This window comes from Euleptes europaea, chromosome 1 (assembly GCF_029931775.1).
Source record: "Euleptes europaea isolate rEulEur1 chromosome 1, rEulEur1.hap1, whole genome shotgun sequence".
NCBI lineage: Eukaryota > Metazoa > Chordata > Lepidosauria > Squamata > Sphaerodactylidae > Euleptes > Euleptes europaea.
In genome coordinates this window covers 181,651-202,664 of record NC_079312.1, presented here as the reverse complement: position 1 = coordinate 202,664, position 21,014 = coordinate 181,651, and the positions used below count along the sequence as shown (strand labels likewise).

At 56.8% G+C, this 21,014-nt stretch overlaps 1 protein-coding gene across 1 annotated transcript; it reads right to left on the bottom strand.

Moving 5' to 3' along the window:
- Nucleotides 1-1,617: 1,617 nt before the first annotated feature.
- WDR46 (WD repeat domain 46) lies at nucleotides 1,618-19,716 on the bottom strand. The gene is made up of 16 exons (XM_056866350.1): nucleotides 19,537-19,716; nucleotides 18,468-18,626; nucleotides 18,282-18,359; nucleotides 18,074-18,186; nucleotides 17,592-17,679; nucleotides 17,439-17,500; nucleotides 17,229-17,333; nucleotides 16,024-16,174; nucleotides 15,331-15,466; nucleotides 15,121-15,220; nucleotides 7,045-7,198; nucleotides 5,215-5,362; nucleotides 5,038-5,132; nucleotides 2,536-2,631; nucleotides 2,276-2,389; nucleotides 1,618-1,728 (listed from the first exon to the last, which is right to left on the bottom strand). The coding sequence occupies exons 1-16, from the start codon at nucleotides 19,714-19,716 to the stop codon at nucleotides 1,618-1,620; spliced, it is 1,890 nt and encodes a 629-aa protein (XP_056722328.1).
- Nucleotides 19,717-21,014: the final 1,298 nt, after the last annotated feature.

The following is a 21,014-nucleotide window of genomic DNA, read 5'->3' as shown; positions in this document are numbered from 1 at the left end:
GAAGCAGCGAGTCAAGCACCCACCCCCAAGGCAGCAGATCCCGGGCCTGAGAGCTCTTGGGAAAACCTGGGAAAGCCAGAGCCGGGGGGGGGGGGCTACTGCCAAACTCTGAACCATAGGCTGCAGGAGGTTTTTGTCCCAACCGGGGGGGGGGGCTGCTCAACCTTGCCCCAAGGACCCTCCGTGGAATGGGCAGGGGGTTGCTCCCTCGGCTCGCTGGCATTCTGCCTGAGTGCTGAGCCTCGATTCACCTGCTCCCCGATGAAAATGGGTCCTGGTTTGCACAACACTCCTGTGGAGGTGGACGGTGGATGCTGGAAATAAGCATCTTTCTCTGACCTCTTAAGGGGGCCATTCGCAATAAAGCTCGGCAAAGACTCTGACGGGGGGCAGGGGAGGGGGCAGACAGGCGAGCTGTGAGTGGTGGGCCCGGCCATTCAGCCCTCCCCTTGTAACAGGACCTGGGCCAACGGGAGTGCTTTGGCAGGCAGTGTGGCACAGCGGCTAGAGCACCAGTCTACAAGACCCGGGGAGGCCTGGGTTTCAATCCCCACTCCTCTGTGAAAGCTCACCGAGTAACTTTGGGCCAACCTAACCTGCCTCACAGGGTTGTTGTGAGGATAAAACGAAGAAAGGGAGCAACCCCCGTAAATTGCCCCTGCACTCACGGGAGGAAGGGAGAGACGAAAACGAGGCAGAGATTTTGCCCGGGGCCCAAACAAGTGTGGGACACGTTGTTTTCCTGGGGGCAGAATTTGGTGTGTTGTGGGAAAGAATTCATCTTCCAAGGCCACCTCCGGGGCTTTGGGGACAAGCTGTGCAGGGACAAACCAGAGAGGCTGACACGGGCCGGCAGCCTCTCTGCCCCCCCCTGGAAACAGAGGGGGGGGCCTTTCCCTCGCTTGTTCTGGTGCAGAATTGCATGAACCAGCGGGAGTCACTCTTCCCCCCCCCACTTCTCTGTTATCAGCCTTCTGCAGATTCTGACCCCCCCCCAGCTCACCACTAGAAAGGCCCCCGGAAATTCCAAGGCTCTGAACCTTAACGTGCCCCCCCCACCCCGGGCAACAGGTTTTCTAGACCTTCCGTCCCCCTCGTCAGAGACATTTCCCGGCCTCAGCCTCTTTCGGAACCTGCCGAGCCTGGCAGCGACCCCTCCTGGGCGTCCCCCTGAGGACGAAGAAAGCCTGGCCCAAGCTCCCTAAAAGCCCAGGCCCCCTGGGGGGGGGACGGGGGATGGACGCTCCCCCACAGCCCCCCTCCCGAGAAGGCCCAAACCCCTGCAAACACAAAGAACGAGGCGGGGGGGGGGGAACTCTGCAAAGTGGCCACCGGAAGGTGCTTTATCACAAAGGTCCCTAATTCTGCAGGGGGGGGGGCTTTCCACACAAGTCCCAGAAGCCCAAATCCCCCTCTTCGCAGCACCGGAAGGCACACAGAGCTAGACCCCTCAGCCCCAGCGATGCTGACGCCAGCCAGGGGGAGGCCGAGGGCCAACTGTCCGGGGAGGGGGGGAACCGCAGAGAAACTCGGCTCTCTCGCTCCCCTAGGTGTGGGCCCAGGGCCCCTTTCGCCCCCACGGGGGGGGGGCAACTCCTCTTCCTCCTGACTCGGCGCCTATTTCCGAAAGCGATCCAACGCTGACCGCTGAGTAGCAGGGACCGCCTCTCGCAGGCTCCTTTGTTCCCGGGCCTGGCTCTTCTGGGCCAGGCTCTTCCGGATGGCAGCCTGAGGAACCGGGGAGGTGGGGAGGAAGCACATTAGTGAGGGAGGGAGGGGAACAGAAGCATCTTGGGGGGGGGGGCTCAAGGACTCCAGCAGACCACCATGAAGCCTGCAGGAGGGGAGTGTGGCCAAGTCTTCCCCCTCCAAATCACCCACTCCCCGTTTCCCCTGTGCCGACTCAAGCCCACTACAAGGGAGCAAAGGCAGGTGGCTGGATCGGGCCCGCTGAGGCCCAGGGGGATGCTCTGCTCAGGGAAACGGAGTGGGAGCCGCCTCTGGATCCTTTCCTAAGCCGCTCACAGAGACCGGCTCACTGGAAGCTGCCTGGCCGTACCAGAACCGGCACGGAAGAAGAGCCCGGCTGGGTCAGGCCAGGGTTAGGGGCCATCTAGTCCAGTATCCCGTCTCACACTGGAGGGCCAACAACAGGGCACAGAGGCCGAGGCCTTCCCTTGGTGCTGCCTGTGGGCACTGAGATTCAGAGGTTGACTGCCTCTGAACATGGAGGTTCAATAGGTGAAGAGAACACGAAGAAGAGAAGGGGACCTACCCGTTGCTCCTCGGCAGCCACCTTCTGTTTGCGCTTTAGCCGGCCGCCAGCCGAGTCCCGCCCCTTCAGCCGCCGCCGGGGAGAGAACTTGCCCTTGGCCTGCGGGTCATAGCCCTGCGGGGGGGGGAGAGGGGGGAGAAGAGCTGGCATGAGGCATCCCCCCCACCCCACCCCCAACTGCACCAGCCCCTGCCTAAGACCCACCCCGCAACTTCCTGACCCACTGGCCATTCGCCAGGACCCCCCACGAGGCCCCTCACCAGCCTTGCCGCCTTCTCTTGGCGCTGCTGCTCTGGAGAGACGGTGTCCATGGTCCCCAGTTGTCCTGGATCGAGTGAGATCAGCTCTGCCGGAATCTGTGGGAGTAAGAAGGCTCATCCCATCAGAATGCTCCATCACACACACCCATGCCCTCACGGAGGGGATTGGTGGAAAATCACAGAATTATAGAGTTGGGAGGGGGACCACCAGGGTCATCTAGCCCAACCCCTGCACCATGCAGGAAATACACAACTGCCTCCCCACCGTACCCCCAGTGACCCCCTACTCCGTGCCCAGAAGATGGGACAAGATGTCCTCCCTCTCATGATCTGCCCAAGGTCACAGAATCAGCCTTGCTGACAGGTGGCCATCTAGCCTGTGCTTAAAAACCTCCAGGGAAGGAGAGCACACCATCTCCCGAGGAAGCCTGTTCCACTGAGGAACCTCTCTGTCAGAAAGATCTTCCTAATGTCTACACGGAAACTCTTTTGATTTAATTTCAACCCATAGGTTCTGGTCCGACCTTCTTGAGCAACAGAAAACAACTCAGCCCCACCCTCCCCTATCTGACAGCCCTTCAGGTACTTGAAGATGATTACCATGTCCCCTCTCAGTCTTCTCCTTTTCAGGCTAAACATATCCAGCTCCTTCAACCTTTCCTCATAGGACTTGGTCTCCAGACCCCTCACCATCTTTGTTGCCCTCCTCTGGACACGTTCCAGCTTGTCTACATCTTTCTTAAATTGTGGTGCTTAAAACTGAACACAGTACTCTAGGTGAGGTCTAATCAGAGCAGAGTAAAGCGATACCATCACTTCGCATGATCTGGACACTATACTTCTGTTGATGCAGCCCAAGATTGCATTTTCCTTTTTAGCTACCGCATCACATTGCTGACTCACGTTCTGCATATGGCCTACTAAGTCCTGATGCTGAGGTTCGTAATTTCCCGGATCACCCACTAGAAGTGGCTGGGGAGTGGGGGGGGGGTGTCCCCAAACTAGACTCAAAGCCCCATCTGGAGGCAGGTTGTTGGAGGAACCTCCCCTGGAGGAACCAAAGGAGCCCCCCCACCCCGAGGGTTGCACCACAGCGGACCAAACTCACTGGGAACACCTGGAGGGGGGCACCCACCCAGCCACCCACCGACGGAGGCCGAGTTGTGATCCAGCACCACTGGATTTCCCTGTGTGGGTGAAACCCTCAGGTCGGCCAGATCCAGCCAGGTAGGGCTTGGTGGGGATTTCACTCCCAACTCTGAGATATTCAGGTCTCTCTTGGAGGGGGGAGACAGGGGGAGAGAGGGCAAGCGGGCTGTGACCCTAACCCTCTCATACCCCAGCTTTCCTGGCACATGTGGAATGGTGTGCAGGACTAAAGGACTATGCAGAGAGCCCCACAATGCAGCAAGCCAAGACACCATCCTGGACCGGACTGTACAGTGCCAGCAGGACCCTGCAGACGGCAAGCAGTGCTGTGGACCCCAGGAAAGGAAGTGGCCTGAACTCCCTCTTGGAAGGGGTTGCACAGTAGTAAGAAGAAAGACTTGTCTCCAGCCTGGCCTGAAACCCTCCCCCCCACCCCTCATCTTGAGTCATCGAAGGACTCCTCTCAAGAGACAATGGACGAGCATTTAGCATTTCTATACTTTTCCTGCTATAGATTGCAAGCATCCTGCCAGATCCCATCAATTCTATTGTAACCAGCTCCTAATCTCATCATTCCTCCAGCCAAGCCCCCTCAGTGACTCGCTTTCCGGACCCCACCTTAATCCCCAAGTATACCACTCAATGCTCTGACGTTTTATCCCAAGCACCCAGCCCTCGTTTTATGATGTTCTTATTCTCTACACCCGATTAATCCTTTCAGGAGCAACCAGCCTTTTGTCCCTGACAATGTCCAGTCAAGGGGTATAACTAGGATCCCATTGGCCACTGTCAAGTTGTTAACACTTCCTGGATCCAAAGTGTGAAGCCATACCTTTTAAATAAAATCCCTAAAATTTGTTATTGGGTTGCTCTTTACTGGCTCGCTCACCTGGGGGGCAGAATTGGTTTAGAAAGATCCCCACGCCAACATCTTGCAAAGCTCTGTCTGTCCCCAGCTAATTTCCCCAAATATAGGACACCCACTGTGCTTGGCATAACAGGGCAAGCCCCCCCCCCCCAGGAAGCCTCTCTTCAGAACGGCAGTGGCCTTTCCCCCTTTTGTCTGTAATCAGTGAGCTGAACTTTGGGGACTGGGGGAGGGACACCCTGGATTTCCCCTCCCGCTTTCTCTTGCTTTTCTGTGCTGCTTGGGTCACTTGCTTGAGCCACCTACTCTGCTCTGCAGACCACTTCCTGCAGAGGATCTGCTCATTTGCACAAGAGAGGGGGAGGCCCTCCGTCTCTCTCTCCCTCTCTCTTTCTGTTCTGCACTGTCCTTTAAGGCCCCCACGGGATCTGATCCCATCCAGCAATGAGGGGATGGGGGACTTCCCCCTCCCCCACACACGTTACCTTCTCCAGTAAGGCCTTGACCTCCCACTCCTGCCGCTGCTTCCGGCTCCGGAAGGGGTTACTCTCCAGGGCATCGAAGTTGGGCTCCCCGGCTCCTGCAACGAGTGCCGGCATTAGTCAGGCCCCTCCGTGGGCTGTGAAGCAGCCCACTCCCAACTGTGAGTCCTCCCCCCATACCTGGCACAAGGAGGCTGGCAAAGCCCTCTTCGTGACCAACTCCCAGGACGTCCTCAAAAGGACAGAAGCGCAGGCCGTGGGCAGGGCGGGGCAGGGTGTGGCAGATGTAAGGTTTGGAGGATGGGCAGACCAAAATGTCCTTGTAGACCTTGGCGGGAGAAAGGGAAGAGAACATAAGAACATCAGAAAAGGCCCTGCCGGATCATACTAAGGCCCATCAAGTCCAGCACCATCCTGCCTGTGTTCCACAGCACCAAAGGTAACAGGCCTGCTCCTCTGATCCTGGAGAGAAGAGGTATGCATCATGACTAGTAGCCATTCTTTCCAGCAGCCATGAATACCCCTTTCCTCTATGAACATGCCCACTCCCCACTTCAAGCCCTCCAAGTTGGCAGCCATCACCACATCCTGGGGCAGGGAGTTCCACAATTTAACTATGCGTTTTGTGAAGAAATACTTCCTTTTATCTGCTTTGAATCTGTCACCCTCCAGCTTCAGCAGATGTCCCCATGTTCTAGTATTATGGGAGAGGGAGAAAAGCTTCTCCCTGTCCACTCTCTCCATACCGGGCATAATTTTATAGAGCTCTATCATGTTGTCGCAGTAGCAATGATCTCAACCCCAGTACACGGAGACACCTGTTAACCATGTCATCCTTTGCTTACAGTTTTAGTTCTTAGCTGATGTAATGGGGGAAAGTTTTTAGGAAAGCTTGGGAAAGTCTGAAAAGGTTATTTTGATGAGATAGTTTCTGGTCTTCTATCTAGCTATTTCAGATATGTATTGATCATGTGATAAAGTGAACAGATGTGTTTATGCTGACGCTTATTATAATAGCCAACCAGGTACTTAGCAATAGTCACATGATTGTGATTAGTGACTTCAGAGATTGATCAGATAGATACGTTTTGCTATAACTACGCATGAGTCTGAGGACCAAATCAGATTTCCTTGGACTGAAGCTCAGAGATTGAAGGACCCTTGCTTGGCAAGGTATTAGGATCCTTCTGGCTCAGTTGATATTCCTTAAGAGCAATGAATAAGAGACTGAATTCTGATTTATTCTAACAGACAACTAGTTTTGATATGCATTAAAATGTTAGGAGAATTGATTGTACTTGCCTGCTTAATTACATTCTGTATAAGTTCAATAATATTAGTACTATATTTTGTACTGTCTTGTTTATTAAAAAGAACCTTTCCTTTTATTAATAAAAGTTAGAAAGATTCAAACAGGTGTTAATTCATTTGCTGGTTACCTGAATAGAGAACCAAGGACCTATGTCCTGAGAAAAATACTGTATTATCAACAAGGTTGGATGAGGTGTAAGCCTTTTCTAATTTGATAAAACGGGGAGAATTGTGATACTGTGAATAGCAGACAAGAGCAAAAGCCTTGAGTTATTCTCAGTTCACAGCTCACTGAAGTTGAAAGCAAAAACCTTGATCGCTACACCATGTCTCCCCCCTCGGTTGCCTCCTTTACAGCACTAAGCGTTTCAACCGCTCCTTGTAGGGCAGCCTGCTCTTGTCCCCTGATCATGTTGGTTGCTCTTTTCTGCACCTTCCCAAGCTCTGCAAGAGGCAGCGGGGAGGGCCGGGGATAGAGCCAAGAGCTTTGGGGGATTTGGGAACCGAGACAGGACCTGCTCCCCAGTCTGCCTGGTGCCGAGCAGAGCTGGAGGCAGGTTCCAGAGGGTCGCCTGGAGCACCACTGGGCTTCTTGCCAAGGATGGCTGGCCAGGTGGGCCCCGCTTGGATCCAGCCAGGCGTTCCTTAGTTCTTCCTTGCCTCTCTCCTCTCCAACTGGATCCCCCGCCCCACAGATACCTGGACCACCTCTTGACAAGCAGCCCCCAGGAGCCCCCTCTGGCTGAAGTCCAGGTGTCCGGCCCCCATGGGCAGCAGCAGGGAGTGAAGGCGCCGATACGCCCGCAGGTCGTAGATGTGGAGCTTCCGATCCAGCCCGGAGGTCGCCATGTACCTGGAATCAGAGAATCGTAGGGTTGTGTGAGGGTCTCTGTGTCTCTGACTCTGTGTCTCTGCTTTCCATCACCTGCTGTGTTATCAGTGAACTCATAAAAGCAGTTCACACCTTCTGGTCCCAGGCGCCTGGCCTGATCGCCCCAAGTATCTCCCCCCCGCTGCTCTTCCTGTCTGTACTCCCTCAGGCCGATGCGGCCTTGGAAGTGTGATAGCTTCAGCAGACTTCCTGGGACTCGTTTGATGTTTTGTATTATGCCAAGCTTGTAACTTCCCATAACAATAAGTGTGAACCCCAGTGCCCCAGTGCCCTGGAGTCAATATATTCTGTAAACCCGATAAGCCCCTCACTTGCAACTTTCTACCTGTGCCTGTCTCATCTCCTGATGTCTTCAATAAATCCTTTGTTTCTGTATCAACGTCTGAGCAATTGATTTGGAGAATTAGACTCAGAGAGGGGGAACTCTCACATTAAGTTGCAAGTCCTTGCCTCTCGGACTGCAGCTGTACCTAGTGGGACAGAATGTCAGCCGACGAGGAAACCACCCCTACCCCAGATGTACCGGAGGAACCAGAGGTGCCGGACAAACCGGACCCCAAGGAGGAGGGCGCCAAGCCAAAGAAACCTAAGGGTCCCATCCCCGACCAGGGCCGGGAAGGACGCCCCCGGGGATTCTTCAACAACTGGCTGGACTCTCCCAAAGGTTGGTCTCTCTCACGGACTGCGGCGAAGGAACGCCGGTTGGCCTTCCCCAGTACGGGACTCGAGGGGGATCCGGCACGCAAGGAGGCTGTTATGGAGGAGGAACGGCGGCAGTGGCAGGAGGACCGCCAAGCCATGCAGGAGCAGATGGAGACCATGCAGCGTGTGATGGGTGAGATGGCAGCGGCCCTCGATGCACTGAAAGTGCAACCGCCCGCCGGCAATCTCCCGGATGGGGCGCCGGCAGCTCCTCCCGCACCTCCTAGCCTCCCGTCCCGTCGGGACCTGAAAGTCACGTATGACGGTTCAGGGGATCAGTTGACCTTTTTTATGGTCCAAGTGGACATTTTTATGCGGGAACAAGGTCGGACCTTCACCTCCGAGGAGTCCCGGGTGCAGTATGTGGCTTCCTTACTGCAAGGGGAGGCGGCCGCCTGGATGGTGTTGCAGTATGAACTCCGCTCGCCGGTGCTGCGAACCCTGGACGAGTTTATGGTAGCACTCCGAAACCGCTTTGAGGACCCGACTCTGGGCGAGCGGGCTAAAGCCTCCCTGATGCAACTGCGCCAAGGGACCAAGTCGGTGGCGCAGTATGCAAGTGAGTTCCAGTCGTTGGCTAGCCGTATTCTGGACTGGAGTGAGGCCACTCTGGTACAGTGTTTCAGGGAGGGTCTCAACCCGGACCTCCAACATTGGGCCTTCATGCAAGGGAACCCCCCAGATGTGGAAGGCTGGGTTCGCCACGCTGCGGACATTGAGAATCGTAAACAACTCCTGAATTTGTCTAAGCAGCGCATCGGACGTGACCCGAGACCCCGGAGTGACCGGGGCCGAGACTTCCGACCGGGAGGGAGCGGGGGTCCCTCGGCCGCTGAACGCCGCAAGCGTTTTGAGACTGGTGTCTGCCTGACTTGCGGGGGAAAGGGACACTTTGCGTCGCAATGCCCCTCTCGTGCGGGTCGTCCCAACCCTCCTCGCCAAGCCCCGACCGAACCGCAGAAGGCGGCTGCTGAGGACCAGCCCCGCCGCAGGAGCGGACCACCGGGTCGACGTTCCGGCGCACCCTCCGCACTCCATGCGCGCCCCCAGGATGTGGTCTCCACCTCCACAGGCCCAACGGGGTCCCGGATTACAAATACTACTTTTGATTCGGACGGGTCCCCGAACGCCACCACCCCGTCCCCCTCTTCCAGCGAGGAGGAAGAGTGGGAACAGCCGGCAAAAAACGCCGTCGGTCTGCTGTAGAGGGGGCTCCGCAGCAGACCGCCCCTATCGTTGTGCAAGGAGCTCCACCGATGGTAAGCGCCCAAGAGGACAATGTGTATGTGCGTGTTCACCTGTCCCTACCTAAAGGGGGTCCCAGTTTAGAATTCCCCGCCTTGGTTGACTCGGGGTGTGCCCGTACCATGATTAGTGAGGAAGATGCCAAGAAACTGGGAGTCCGGCGCAAGCGGCTTCCGGGACCCCTCCGTTTTTCCCAAATGGACGGGAGCGATTTTAAACGGGGCCCAGTGACCCACAGAACTGCAGCCGTGATTATGTCTGTGGGGGAACATTGGGAACGCTTGTATTTTACCATCGCCCCTATTGTAACCCCAGTGGTGTTAGGGATGAACTGGCTACGGGGACACAACCCCTCCATCGACTGGGTTAAACGAGTGCTCTCGTTTCCCGAAAGCCCCTGTGGGTTACATGACAAGGAACGGGTACTCAGGACTCCGGCCGCCGCATTGGTAGGGTCCCCCACCCCAGCCTCCGTTCCTCCTCAACTGCCCACCGAATACTCGCAGTTTACGGATGTCTTTGATGTTAGAGAGTGTGACGAACTACCTCCCCACAGAGAAACGGACTGTGCCATCGAAATTGTGGGGGAAGGCAAGCTGTCTAAAGGGAAGGTCTATCCCATGAGCCCTAGTGAGAAGGCGGTGTTACGGGACTATCTGGATGCCAACTTGGCAAGAGGTTTCATACGCCCTTCCAAGGCTCCTTATTCGGCCCCAGCCTTCTTTGTGAAGAAAAAGACGGGAGATCTAAGACTGTGTATTGACTTTCGTAGGCTAAACGCAGTCACCCAGTCTAACGCTTACCCTCTCCCTCTTATTCCCGACCTTCTAGCACAATTAAAGGAGGGCCGAATCTTCACCAAACTGGACTTGGTGGAAGCATACCACCGCATTCGCATTAAAGAAGGAGACGAACCCAAAACGGCCTTTTCCAGCTGTTTTGGAATGTTTGAATACCTAGTCATGCCGTTCGGACTTTCGGGGGCTCCCAGTGTTTTTATGCAATTAATTAATGAGGTTTTACATGATTTGCTGTTTCGGGGGGTGGTGGTATTTCTCGATGACATCCTTATTTACTCTGACACCATGGAAGAACATGTGCGTCTGGTTCGAGACGTGCTCCAGCGGCTGCGGGAGCACAAACTGTATGCTAAAGTGTCCAAATGTGAATTCCACCAACCTTCCATTACTTTTCTTGGGTACGTGATCTCCCACCAGGGTTTGGAAATGGACCCCGCTAAGGTCCAGGCGGTGCGAGAGTGGGAAAACCCCACTACCCGCCGCCAACTCCAGCAATTTTTGGGGTTCGCCAACTTTTACCGCAACTTCATTCCTAACTTTGCCCAAGTTGCGCTTCCCCTCACTGCCCTGTTGCGTACCAAAGACAAGGGGGCTAACGCCGCGCTTCCCTCAGCCCGTTTGCCATGGTCCCCCCAGTGCCAACAGGCTTTTGAACGTTTAAAACTACTGTTTTCATCCGAACCCGTGTTGGCTCACCCCGATTGCACTAAACCTTTTGTGGTGCAAGTTGATGCCTCGGATGTGGCCATGGGCGGGGCCCTATTGCAAAGGGATGATGGGGGGCGGTTGCGGCCGTGTGCCTACTTTTCCAAAAAGTTTTCCCAGTCCGAAATCAACTGGGCTATTTGGGAGAAGGAGGCGGCAGCGGTCAAACATGCCCTCACCATATGGAGGCACTTCTTAGAAGGGGCCGAACTGCCATTTGAGGTGTGTACCGATCACAAGAATCTTGAGGCTCTCAAGGGAGCTAGAAAGCTCAACGCCAAACAAATTCGGTGGGCCCAATTTTTCGCCAAATTCCGGTTCACCCTCAAACATGTTCCTGGCAAAGAAAATGCCCTAGCCGATGCTCTGTCACGACTTCCCCAGTATCGCAACGATTTCGATCGCCCGGTCGACTCCCTGTTCACTCCCGAGCAGCGAGGGGAGGTCCCTAGCTTGGCCGTCACAACCCGGTCCCAAGTCCGTCAACCCGAGACCCCCCCTACGCTCAGAGGTATCCCGGAAGCCTTCCAACAGCGGCTCCGGAACGCCTCCTTACAGGAGGAGGAGCACCACCTCCTCCCCACTGGCATGGAACGAACGAACACCTGGTGGGTACAAGGGGGAAAGCTATATGTCCCATCTTCCCTTCGCAAAGAGGTGTTGGGACTTGTACACGGTGCCAGGTTGGCGGGTCATTTCGGCTTCATAAAAACTCTCCACCTGGTTAGAAGGCAATTCTGGTGGCCCGGTATGAGGTCCGATGTGGAGCTGTACGTGCGCAGCTGCCCCACTTGCGCCACAGCCAAGAAACGAATGGGAAAACCCCCCGGGCTTCTCAAACCGCTTGAGAACCCCTCCCGTCCCTGGGAAGTCATAGCCATGGATTTTATCACCGACCTACCTCCCAGTCGGGGAAAGACGGTCCTTTGGGTAATCACGGACCTTTTTTCCAAACAGGTCCATTTCGTTCCATGTGCGGGTCTTCCTTCGGCCCAAGGCTTGGCTAAACTGTTTGTCACGCACGTCCTCAGACTACACTCGATCCCTAGGAAGGTCCTCTCCGACCGGGGGGTCCAATTTGTAGCCAAATTCTGGCGAGCCTTCCTAAAATTGATGGGGGTGGAGGAACAGGGCCTCTCTTCTGCCTATCACCCCCAGACTGATGGTCAAACTGAACGTGTAAACGCGGTGGTAGAATGTTATTTGCGTTGCTATGTGAATTTCCACCAAGACGACTGGGTCGACCTGCTCCCATTTGCCGAATATGCGTACAACAATGCGCCCCATTCCTCTACCGGCTTTAGTCCCTTCCAAGTAGTATACGGGACGGAATTTGGTCCTTTCGGTTCCGCCCCCGTCACGCCAGAGCTCCAGTCCACCCCCGACCTTCAGGAGTGGATTCAGGTAGTTAAATCTGCCTGGCCGTGGCTGCTCAAAAACCTTGAGAGGGCAAAAAGCAAGTACAAGGAACAGGCAGACAAACACCGGTCTCCGGGATGGGAACTTAAAGTGGGGGAGCAAGTTTATCTGTCCACCAAAAACCTCCGCTCTCTTCGTCCCTGCAAAAAACTCAGCGACCGTTATGTGGGACCTTTCACCATTACCAGAGTGATCAACGAGGTTACCGTGGAACTAGAACTCCCAAAAACCCTCAAGGGAGTCCATCCTGTCTTTCATATAAGCCTCCTCAAACCCTATGTGGCAGCTCCCCAGTTCCACCCCCCTCCCGAACACGAGATTCCTACCGTGGTGGGAGGGGATACCCATTTGGAAGTGTCCAAGGTTTTAGATTCCAAATGGAAGAAAGGGAAACTGTATTACTTTGTTCGTTGGAAAAACCTTGGGTCCGCGCACGACGAGTGGGTGGCCGCACCCCACATGGCGGCCCCTCGCTTAGTCCGAGAATTCCACCTCGCTTATCCCGATAAACCTCGTCCTGTCGAGGACGCGGGAGGGGGGCCCTAAGGGGGGCAGAATGTGAGGGTCTCTGTGTCTCTGACTCTGTGTCTCTGCTTTCCATCACCTGCTGTGTTATCAGTGAACTCATAAAAGCAGTTCACACCTTCTGGTCCCAGGCGCCTGGCCTGATCGCCCCAAGTATCTCCCCCCCGCTGCTCTTCCTGTCTGTACTCCCTCAGGCCGATGCGGCCTTGGAAGTGTGATAGCTTCAGCAGACTTCCTGGGACTCGTTTGATGTTTTGTATTATGCCAAGCTTGTAACTTCCCATAACAATAAGTGTGAACCCCAGTGCCCCAGTGCCCTGGAGTCAATATATTCTGTAAACCCGATAAGCCCCTCACTTGCAACTTTCTACCTGTGCCTGTCTCATCTCCTGATGTCTTCAATAAATCCTTTGTTTCTGTATCAACGTCTGAGCAATTGATTTGGAGAATTAGACTCAGAGAGGGGGAACTCTCACAGGTTGGAAGGAACCACCAGGGTCATCTAGTCTAGGGGTAGGCAAACTGCGGCTCGAGAGCAGCATGCGGCTCTTTGGCCCCTTGAGTGCGGCTCTGGGCTGCAGGATCGCGGCCGCCCACCCGAGAGAAGCCACCTTCCCCGGGCGTGGAGGGCGCGGGGGGGGGGGGCTGGCTTCTTTCAGCGGAGGATCGGGGCTGCATGTCACTGCGGAGGAGAGCCTGGCGTCCCTGCCCTGCCCCGGCCAGGCTCTGTGCGCACGCAGAAGTCCCACAAAAGTTCTCCGCCTTTCCGCCAGCCCAGAGCCACTGCCGCCACCAAGCCTGGGGGGGGGGGCCGGATCTTTGCAACGTGCTGGCCCGAGCACCGGGGAAAGGGAGGGAGGCCCCGATCCAGCACACACACACCCTCCCCCGCCTTCCTCACCTGCAAGCTCCAGCGCGTCGCCCTCGTGGCCTGCCCTTCCCTTCCGCCGCTGGAGAACGCCAGTGAGAGGGGAGGGAGGGAGGACACCCCTCCGCCTTCCTCCTCCTCTTCGGAGGCCGAGGCGCTGAGGAGGGGCGCCGGGTGGGTGGGCGGACGGCAGGCTGGCAGGGGAGGGAAGGAAGGAAAGAGCCCAGGCGGCGGCGAGAAGGAGGAGGCCGAGAGGCGAGCGCAGGAGGCCGAGGCGGCCGGGATGTGCCAGGGCGGCCGCTGAGAGGTCAGTGGGGGTCGGGGAGATGGAAGGCCATTGTTCACATTAAGTGTTTGTCAGTCATTGTCATGATTTAATTTTATGGATACCTTACTTACAATTTAATTTTTATCAATAAATAAGATTATTATTAAGTATGATATCAAGTTTTATTCAGTGTACCTATAGTTTAATTAAGACTTAAAACTTTAATTAAAGTTTATTAAGTTAATAAACAGTGTACCTACCTATATAGTTTAAGTTTAAGAAATTTGGCTCTCAAAAGAAATCTCAATCGTTGTACTGTTGATATTTGGCTCTGTTGACTAATGAGTTTGCCGACCACTGATCTAGTCCAACCCCCTGCACAATGCAGGAAATGCACAACTTCCTTCCCCCTCAAATCCCACAGCAACCGCTGCTCCACACCCAGAGGATCCCTGGGCCAAACTGGCCTAGAGGAAAATTCCTTCCTGACCCCAAAGTGGTGATCGGCATTTCCCTGGGCAAGTAAGGAAGAGCCACGAGAGCCGAGCACTGGTGACCCTAACCCTTCCTGCCCCCCCACCCCCACCCCCCCGCTCTTATGATCTGCCTGAATTCATAGAATCAGCCCTGTTGCCAGATGGCCGTCTAGCCTCCACTTAGAAACCTCCAGGGAAGGAGAGGAGGAGAGAGCAGAGGGCTTGCCGAACGCTGCCCCCCCTTCCACTCTGCCCCCCCTCCGGCCCTCCCCCCACCCCCAGTCTTCAGGCAGCTGCCTGCTGGGTCTCCCACGGCTTCGGTTGCCCCATCTGGCACCGGTCAGAGCCCAGGGAGGATCTTCCATCGTGGCCCCAGCTCTGTGGGAGGGGGCTCCCTTGAGAAGTGAGGGAGGGGCCCTCCTTGGAGACCTTCAGGAGGTGCTGCAAGCCCCCCGCCCCCGTCTGCCAGGGCTCTTGAAGGAGCTTTACCTGGCAGGCCTCTTTTGAAGGGTGGAGAGGTTGGGGACTGGGCCATTTCATAGTTTAGGGGAGAGGCTGTGGCTGAGTGGCAGAGCATCTGCTTGGCATGCAGAAGGCCCCAGGTTCAATCCCCAGCAGCATCTCCAGTTAAAGGGACCAGGCAGGTAGGTGATGTGAAAGACCCTTTTCTGCCTGAGACCCTGGAGAGCCGCTGCCGGTCTGAGTAGACAAGACTGACTTTGATGGAACGAGGAGGTGGGGGTGTGATTCACGTGTTCATCTCTGGTTTGCATTCAAACCGTTCTGAGCTACTGCTGTACGCTGCCTTGAGCCACCAGGAAAGGCGGAGTATAAGTGTTTCAATAAAGACCAATATAGACAAACGCTCTACTTACGTGCCGGAGGGGTCGACTGCCACAGCCCTCACGGCCCCGCGGTGGCACAGCATTCGCACCAAGGGCTCCTTGACATTGGGGCTCCACAGTGTCACCGTGCCTGGCGGGGGGGGGGGGGGAGGAGAGAACGGGGCCAGAAGCCAGTCAGTCCCAGGGTGAGGAGTCCAAGGCGGGGGGAGTCAGAGGAAGGGAGGGAGGGGCCGGGCTCACCGTTGCTGTGCCCCAGGTGGACGATGGCGTTGGAGGGGTTCTGGGCCATGACGCCAAGGCGCCCCCCCTTGGTGCAGATGGTGGCCACCTCCTTGCCCACCGAGATGTCCAGGTACTGGAGGAAGCCCGTCTCGCTCTGTGCGGGGGAAAGGAGGGCCGTTAAACCAACCAGATGTCCCCACACCCCCAGCCTGGCACTCCCAAGGTCCCTGAAAGCCCCTCCCCCCTGGGTCCAATCTGGGCTGGTTTTCTCTTGCAGGAGGGGCCCCATCCCAGCCTCCACTGGGAGACAGGCAGCTGGAAGCCAGCCCATGGCAGATGGGGGCGGGGGTATCGGCTCTGAAGGGGAAGGGGGCAGAGGATGTGGGATGAACACGATCGTCTGCAGAGGAGAAAAGAGGCCATCCTGGTTCAAAAAAGGGGGGACGACGACACCCTGGTCTGGGTGACTCCCTGGCAAGAAAATTAGTTGAGCTCAGAAGAAACTGGGCCTCAAGGTCTTTCTTGGCATCGGTGCGCCCCAAAAGTCTGAGAAAGGCCCAGTTCTGGACAACTAGAGATCGCCCATGAGAGGCTGGCGGAGCAGCAACACTTCACGGATGTCGTCGTTGGCCCCCCCTCCTTGTGGCATTTGGCCCACACCCATCAGCAAGCAGAGGCCAAAGTCCCCCCCTCTACCCCTTTCCTCCTCACCGCCGTGGCCAGCAAGAAGTGGTAGGGCAGGAACTCCATCCGCTGGACCTTGTGGAAGCGCTTCAGGCAGTTCAGCTCCACGCCTTGGTTGTCGTACACGTAGAGCCACTGGCGCTGGGCCACGGCAAACATCGTCTCTGTGTGCAGCCACCTGCCGGCAGAGGGCAGCCAGGGGCAGGGGGAGGGTGAGCAGGGATGCCCCACAGGGAGGGAGGGAGAACTCCCCCAACACACACCTGCATCTAGCAAAACCAGCCATTCGTACACAGAGACTCGATCTCACAACATTTTGGGCTCTTGTTTCAAGAACATAAGAAAAGCCCTGCTGAATCAGACCCAGGAGGCCCATCGAGTCCAGCAGTCTGTTCACACGGTGGCCAACCAGGTGCCTCCAGGAAGCCCCCAAGCAAGACGACTGCAGCAGCATTTATCCTGCCTGCGTTCCGCAGCATCTAAATAGGCCTGCTCCTCTGATCCCGGATAGGTATGCATCATGATTAATATCAATTTTAACTAGTAGCCTTGAATAGCCTTCTCCTCCATGAACATGTCCACTATGAACATGTTCAGCCATGCTCCATGAACACGTTCAACTATGCTCAATGATCCTTAGATTGGGGAAAAAGAATTTCATGTATTGTTTCTGCATTCGAAAGAGACACCTGTGGCATTTCTATCCCAGCACTGTATCCCAACAACCCCACTGCGAGGTAGGCTATCTCATCCCCCAAAGAGGGTCCAGGTCAGCCTTGGGGGAGGGGGAAGAAAAGGAAATGTGGGGAGGGGGAATGAGAGGACACACCGGCTGTGATCGTACCAGCTGTGACATTGAAGTTTCCCCAGCCCAGGAAGTTTTGCGGACTTATCCCTTCCCACACTTCATAATCCCCACAACAGCTCTGTGAGGTAAGCTAGGCTAGGAGAGTGTAACCGGGCCAAGGGGACCCACCAAGCTTCCTAGTTGAGCAGGGGGTTTGAACCCAGGTCTCTCTAGGACAGCCCTCTACACCACAACAACCCTCCGGCAGAATTTAAGTACGAGAAGCAAATCTTTGAGCTCCCCCCACTCTCCAAATCCTTGCTCTCTCATACAGACAAGCGTTGAGTGTTCGGGACCACTGTGAGCTCTGTCCGATGCGCCACCATCTTGTGACCCCCCCACGTGAGGTTCCCCCCCCCACATGCACCCCCCTCGCCCCACTTACGTCAGGTCCGTGACGGTCTCCATGACGTTGATCTCGCACATCAAGGCCTTCGTGTGCCAGTCCAGGGCTGCCACGTGGCCCCGGCGCCCCCCCAGCAGAAGGTGCCTGAGAAACAGAGTGTGAGGGGGTGCCACAGAGACGCTCAAGTACCCCAGACCCACTCCCCACAAAAGCGTGTGGCTCCGGGCGGGCCCCGTCTGGCCTCCTCACCTGCCGTTTCGCGTGTAGCTCACTCGGTAGGGGCCAAACTGGTCCAGTCGCAGCTCGAAGCGCTACCGGGGGGAAGAGAGGCCAGGTGAGAGGCTAGGTTTCCACACCACCCCCTCAACAACCCCCACTCGCTATCCCCGCTGACTCCCCCACCTTGGCGCCGGCAGCCAGGTCCACGGCGTCGGCGATGTCTGCTTGGCTGATGGTGCAGGTGTCCTCCCCCTCTTCGCCCTCCAGGAAGCTGCGGGAGCAGGGAGGGGGAGGTTGAACACCCCCCCAGGCCAAACACCCGTTGGACAAATGGGGGGCCTGGGGTGCTCAACCCTACAATGGGGGTGGGGTTCAGGCGGGAAACATCTTCACCACTGGGACCCTCTTGCCGGTGAAGAACGGCAGGAGAGGCTGACCGGACAACCTCAGAGAGGCAGAGGCCCCTGCAGGAGGGAGACATGCCGGGGCGCACCCTCACCCAGAGAGAGCAGGCCTCTCCTAAGCAAAGCAGGGCCTGCGGGCTCCTGCCAGCCAGCCAGCCAGGGGTATGGGCCGTGCCAGGGCAAAGGGAGCCAAAGTGTGGAGGGAGAGAAGGAGGGTGAGCAACTCCAGAGCATGCAACGGCCCGGGGGGAGATCAATTACCCAGGCTCCTCCAGGAGCAGCAGATCCATCCGAGCTGCTTGCTTGGCCGCCGCCTCGGCCTTCTCCTCCTGCAGGGCCAGCTGGGGCAGGAGCTTCTTGCCGGGTGCCTTCCCCTACAGAAGGGGCACAGAGGAGGGTCAGAGGCAGCCCCGGCCCCGAGGGGATGAGCGGGGGCCTCACCCAGCAGGGCCGGAGCCCCTCTCCCCACCTGGCCCTTGGTCCCTCGATGGAACTTCTGCACTCGCTCGCGGGGGACGGGGGCTGCACCGGGAAACGGATCCTCCTCCTGCAAAAACAAGGCCTGCTGAGGGGGGTGGAGGCCAAACGCCCCCCTCCCCCGCAGCTTAGGTGAGAGCCCCCCCCCAGGACTGTTTGGCTGCCTTCCCCCTCTTACCCCTGAAATCCCGCCCCTGCCGCCAGGTGCCGACTTCTTCTTCTTCTTCTCCACAGGGCCCCCATCCTGGCGGGGTGTCTTGGTGACTGGAGCGTCTTCCACCCGCTTGGGTTCGGGTTTGCTGACTTCTCCTTCCCAGTATCGCTGGGGCCTCTTTTTCTGGGAAGCAAAGGCAGGGAGAGGAGACGTCGGTCTGGCTCCGTATATCCTGTGTCCAGGAGTTCCTCAGGCCTTCAAACACCAAGGCTAATAGCGGGTGCTCATGGGCTCCACGGTGGCCGCCAAGTATTTTTACAGTGTGGATGGGGCCAGGAGAGGCTTTTGGGGGGGGTGCTTATCAGCTCAAGACCCCCGTGACCCCAGTATTCTTCCTGTCACAGGGGCAAAACTGTCAGGAAGCCCTCAAGCAGGGCAAGAGGGGGATCAACAGGCGTCCCCTTGCTGCTGATCCCCGAGGATGAACATGGGCGCCACGCTCTTGCCCACTCCGACATCTTCTTTCCAGGACCTCCCCCCCGCCCCGAAAACCCCAGCCTCTGAGTCCCGGGATCTGGCGTTTAGAGGCAGGCTGCCCTTGAACATGGAGGTTCCAATTCTCTAAACGATGCCCGAGGCAGGAATTTGCTTAAGGGGCGGGGTCTCTCTAGGGCCGCCAACCTCCAGGCCCACAGAGCTCAGCCCCCCTGGCAGCTTTGGAGGGTGGCATTGCCCCCGCCTGAAAGCCCCCTCCCCAACCCAACCCCCCTCCCCGAGGCCCCAGCAGTTTCTCCAGCAGGACTTGGCCAGCCCCGCTCCTCTGTCCCCTGAGATGCCCCCATCTGCAGGGCCGGGTGGAGAGGGGAAGTCACCGCCCCGCCCCGCCCCCCCCCACAACTGGCCCTCGGATACACTGCCCCTCGACAAGGAGGCTCCACTCCCCCCAGACACAGGCGGGTGGGGGTAATGGGGGTGGGGGGAGCGGCCGCTCACCTTCTTGGCGGCCCCCTCCGCCATGGCTCCTCTTGGCCCCGCCCACCCACGTGGAGCCTCTCCGCGGCCCCCCCCAACAGCAGCGACGCGCGCCCTCCACTTCCGGGTCCCTCTCCGCTGCCCAATCGGAGCGCGGGAACCGCGTCCCCTTCCCTCCAATCAGCGCCTGGAGGAGGCCGCTCCGGAAGTGAAGCCGCCGAGGCGCGCGGGCGGGGCGCCGGAGGGGGGCGGCCATCTTGGGCAAGGGCGGAGCCGCCGCTTCTGAAGGGGCCGCCGCCATCTTGGTCCAGGGCAGCTTCCATCGACGTCGGGAAAAGGGCGCGACGCGTGTCGAGAATACTTGGGGGGGGGGCTTCGTGTGCCATTGAACGGGGGGGGGCAGGGGGACTCCCCCCCTGCAGGGGGTGGGGGTGGGGTGTGTGGAAATGAGCCCTCCAGCCTCCCCACAGGGCCGTTGCTCCGGCCCCCTGGTCGTTGTGGTCGCTCTTTTCTGCACCTCCTCAAGCTCTGCAGTGTCCTTTTTGAGGTGTGGTGACCAGAACTGCAGGCAGAATATTATTCCACTTGCGAGGTCTCACCATAGATTTGTACGAGGGAGGGGGTGAGCCCTCCTTCCCTGGAGGTTTTTCAGCAGAGGCTAGATGGCCACCTGTCAGCCATGCTGATTCTGTGACCTTAGGCCGAAGAGGAGAGGGAGGAGGGCATCTTGGCCATCTTCTGGGCATGGAGAAGGGGTCACTGGGGGTATGTGGGGTGGGGGGAAATAGTTGTGAATTTCCTGCATTGTGCAGGGGGTTGGACTAGATGACCTTGGTGGTCCCTTCCAACTCGATGATTCTACTCCGTGCCCAGAAGGTGGCCTTGAGGGTTGGGAAACTCCTGGATATTTTGGGAGTGCCGCTTGAGGAGGGCAGGGTTTGGGGAAGGGAGTGGGGGGTATAATGCCATAGAGTCCCCCCCCCTCCAAAAGCTGTTCTTTTCTCCAGAGGAAGTGATCTCCATTGCCTGGACATCCATCGTGACCCTGAGAGATCTCCGGCCACCACCTGCAGGATAGTAAATCCCTAAGGAAATGATCTCAGTACACAGCCACTGATTTTCTTTACCATATGCACCTTTACTGATATGCTACTGCAATATGCACAATATGCTCAACACTATGTAACTAAATTCTAAATTACAAGGTTCTAAACTACAAAAAGCCTGAAATCAATGTTAAATAGGCTTCTATACATTTACACAGTTTTTTTCTTTATGGTACAATCACCCCAGATCATAATACCCCCAGGGGGAATATATTTCTTACGACCAGCAGCAAGGTCCACAAAGTCCTTAAGATGTATTATACTTCGCCACGAATCAGGCAGTGCAAATTCAAAGTGTTCTCATTTGCGGTCAGCTGGTCCCACATAGACCAATCCGATGATTTTACTTCCTTAACTGCTGGTTGAGCCGATTTTAAACGCTAGCTTCTGTGGCTATGCGTTTTTGTTGTTATGATATATATGGCACATAAATGATGACAAGTTCCCGGTTATATCTCCTTGTTTCGCATAAAAGTGCAATGTGCTTCCTCAG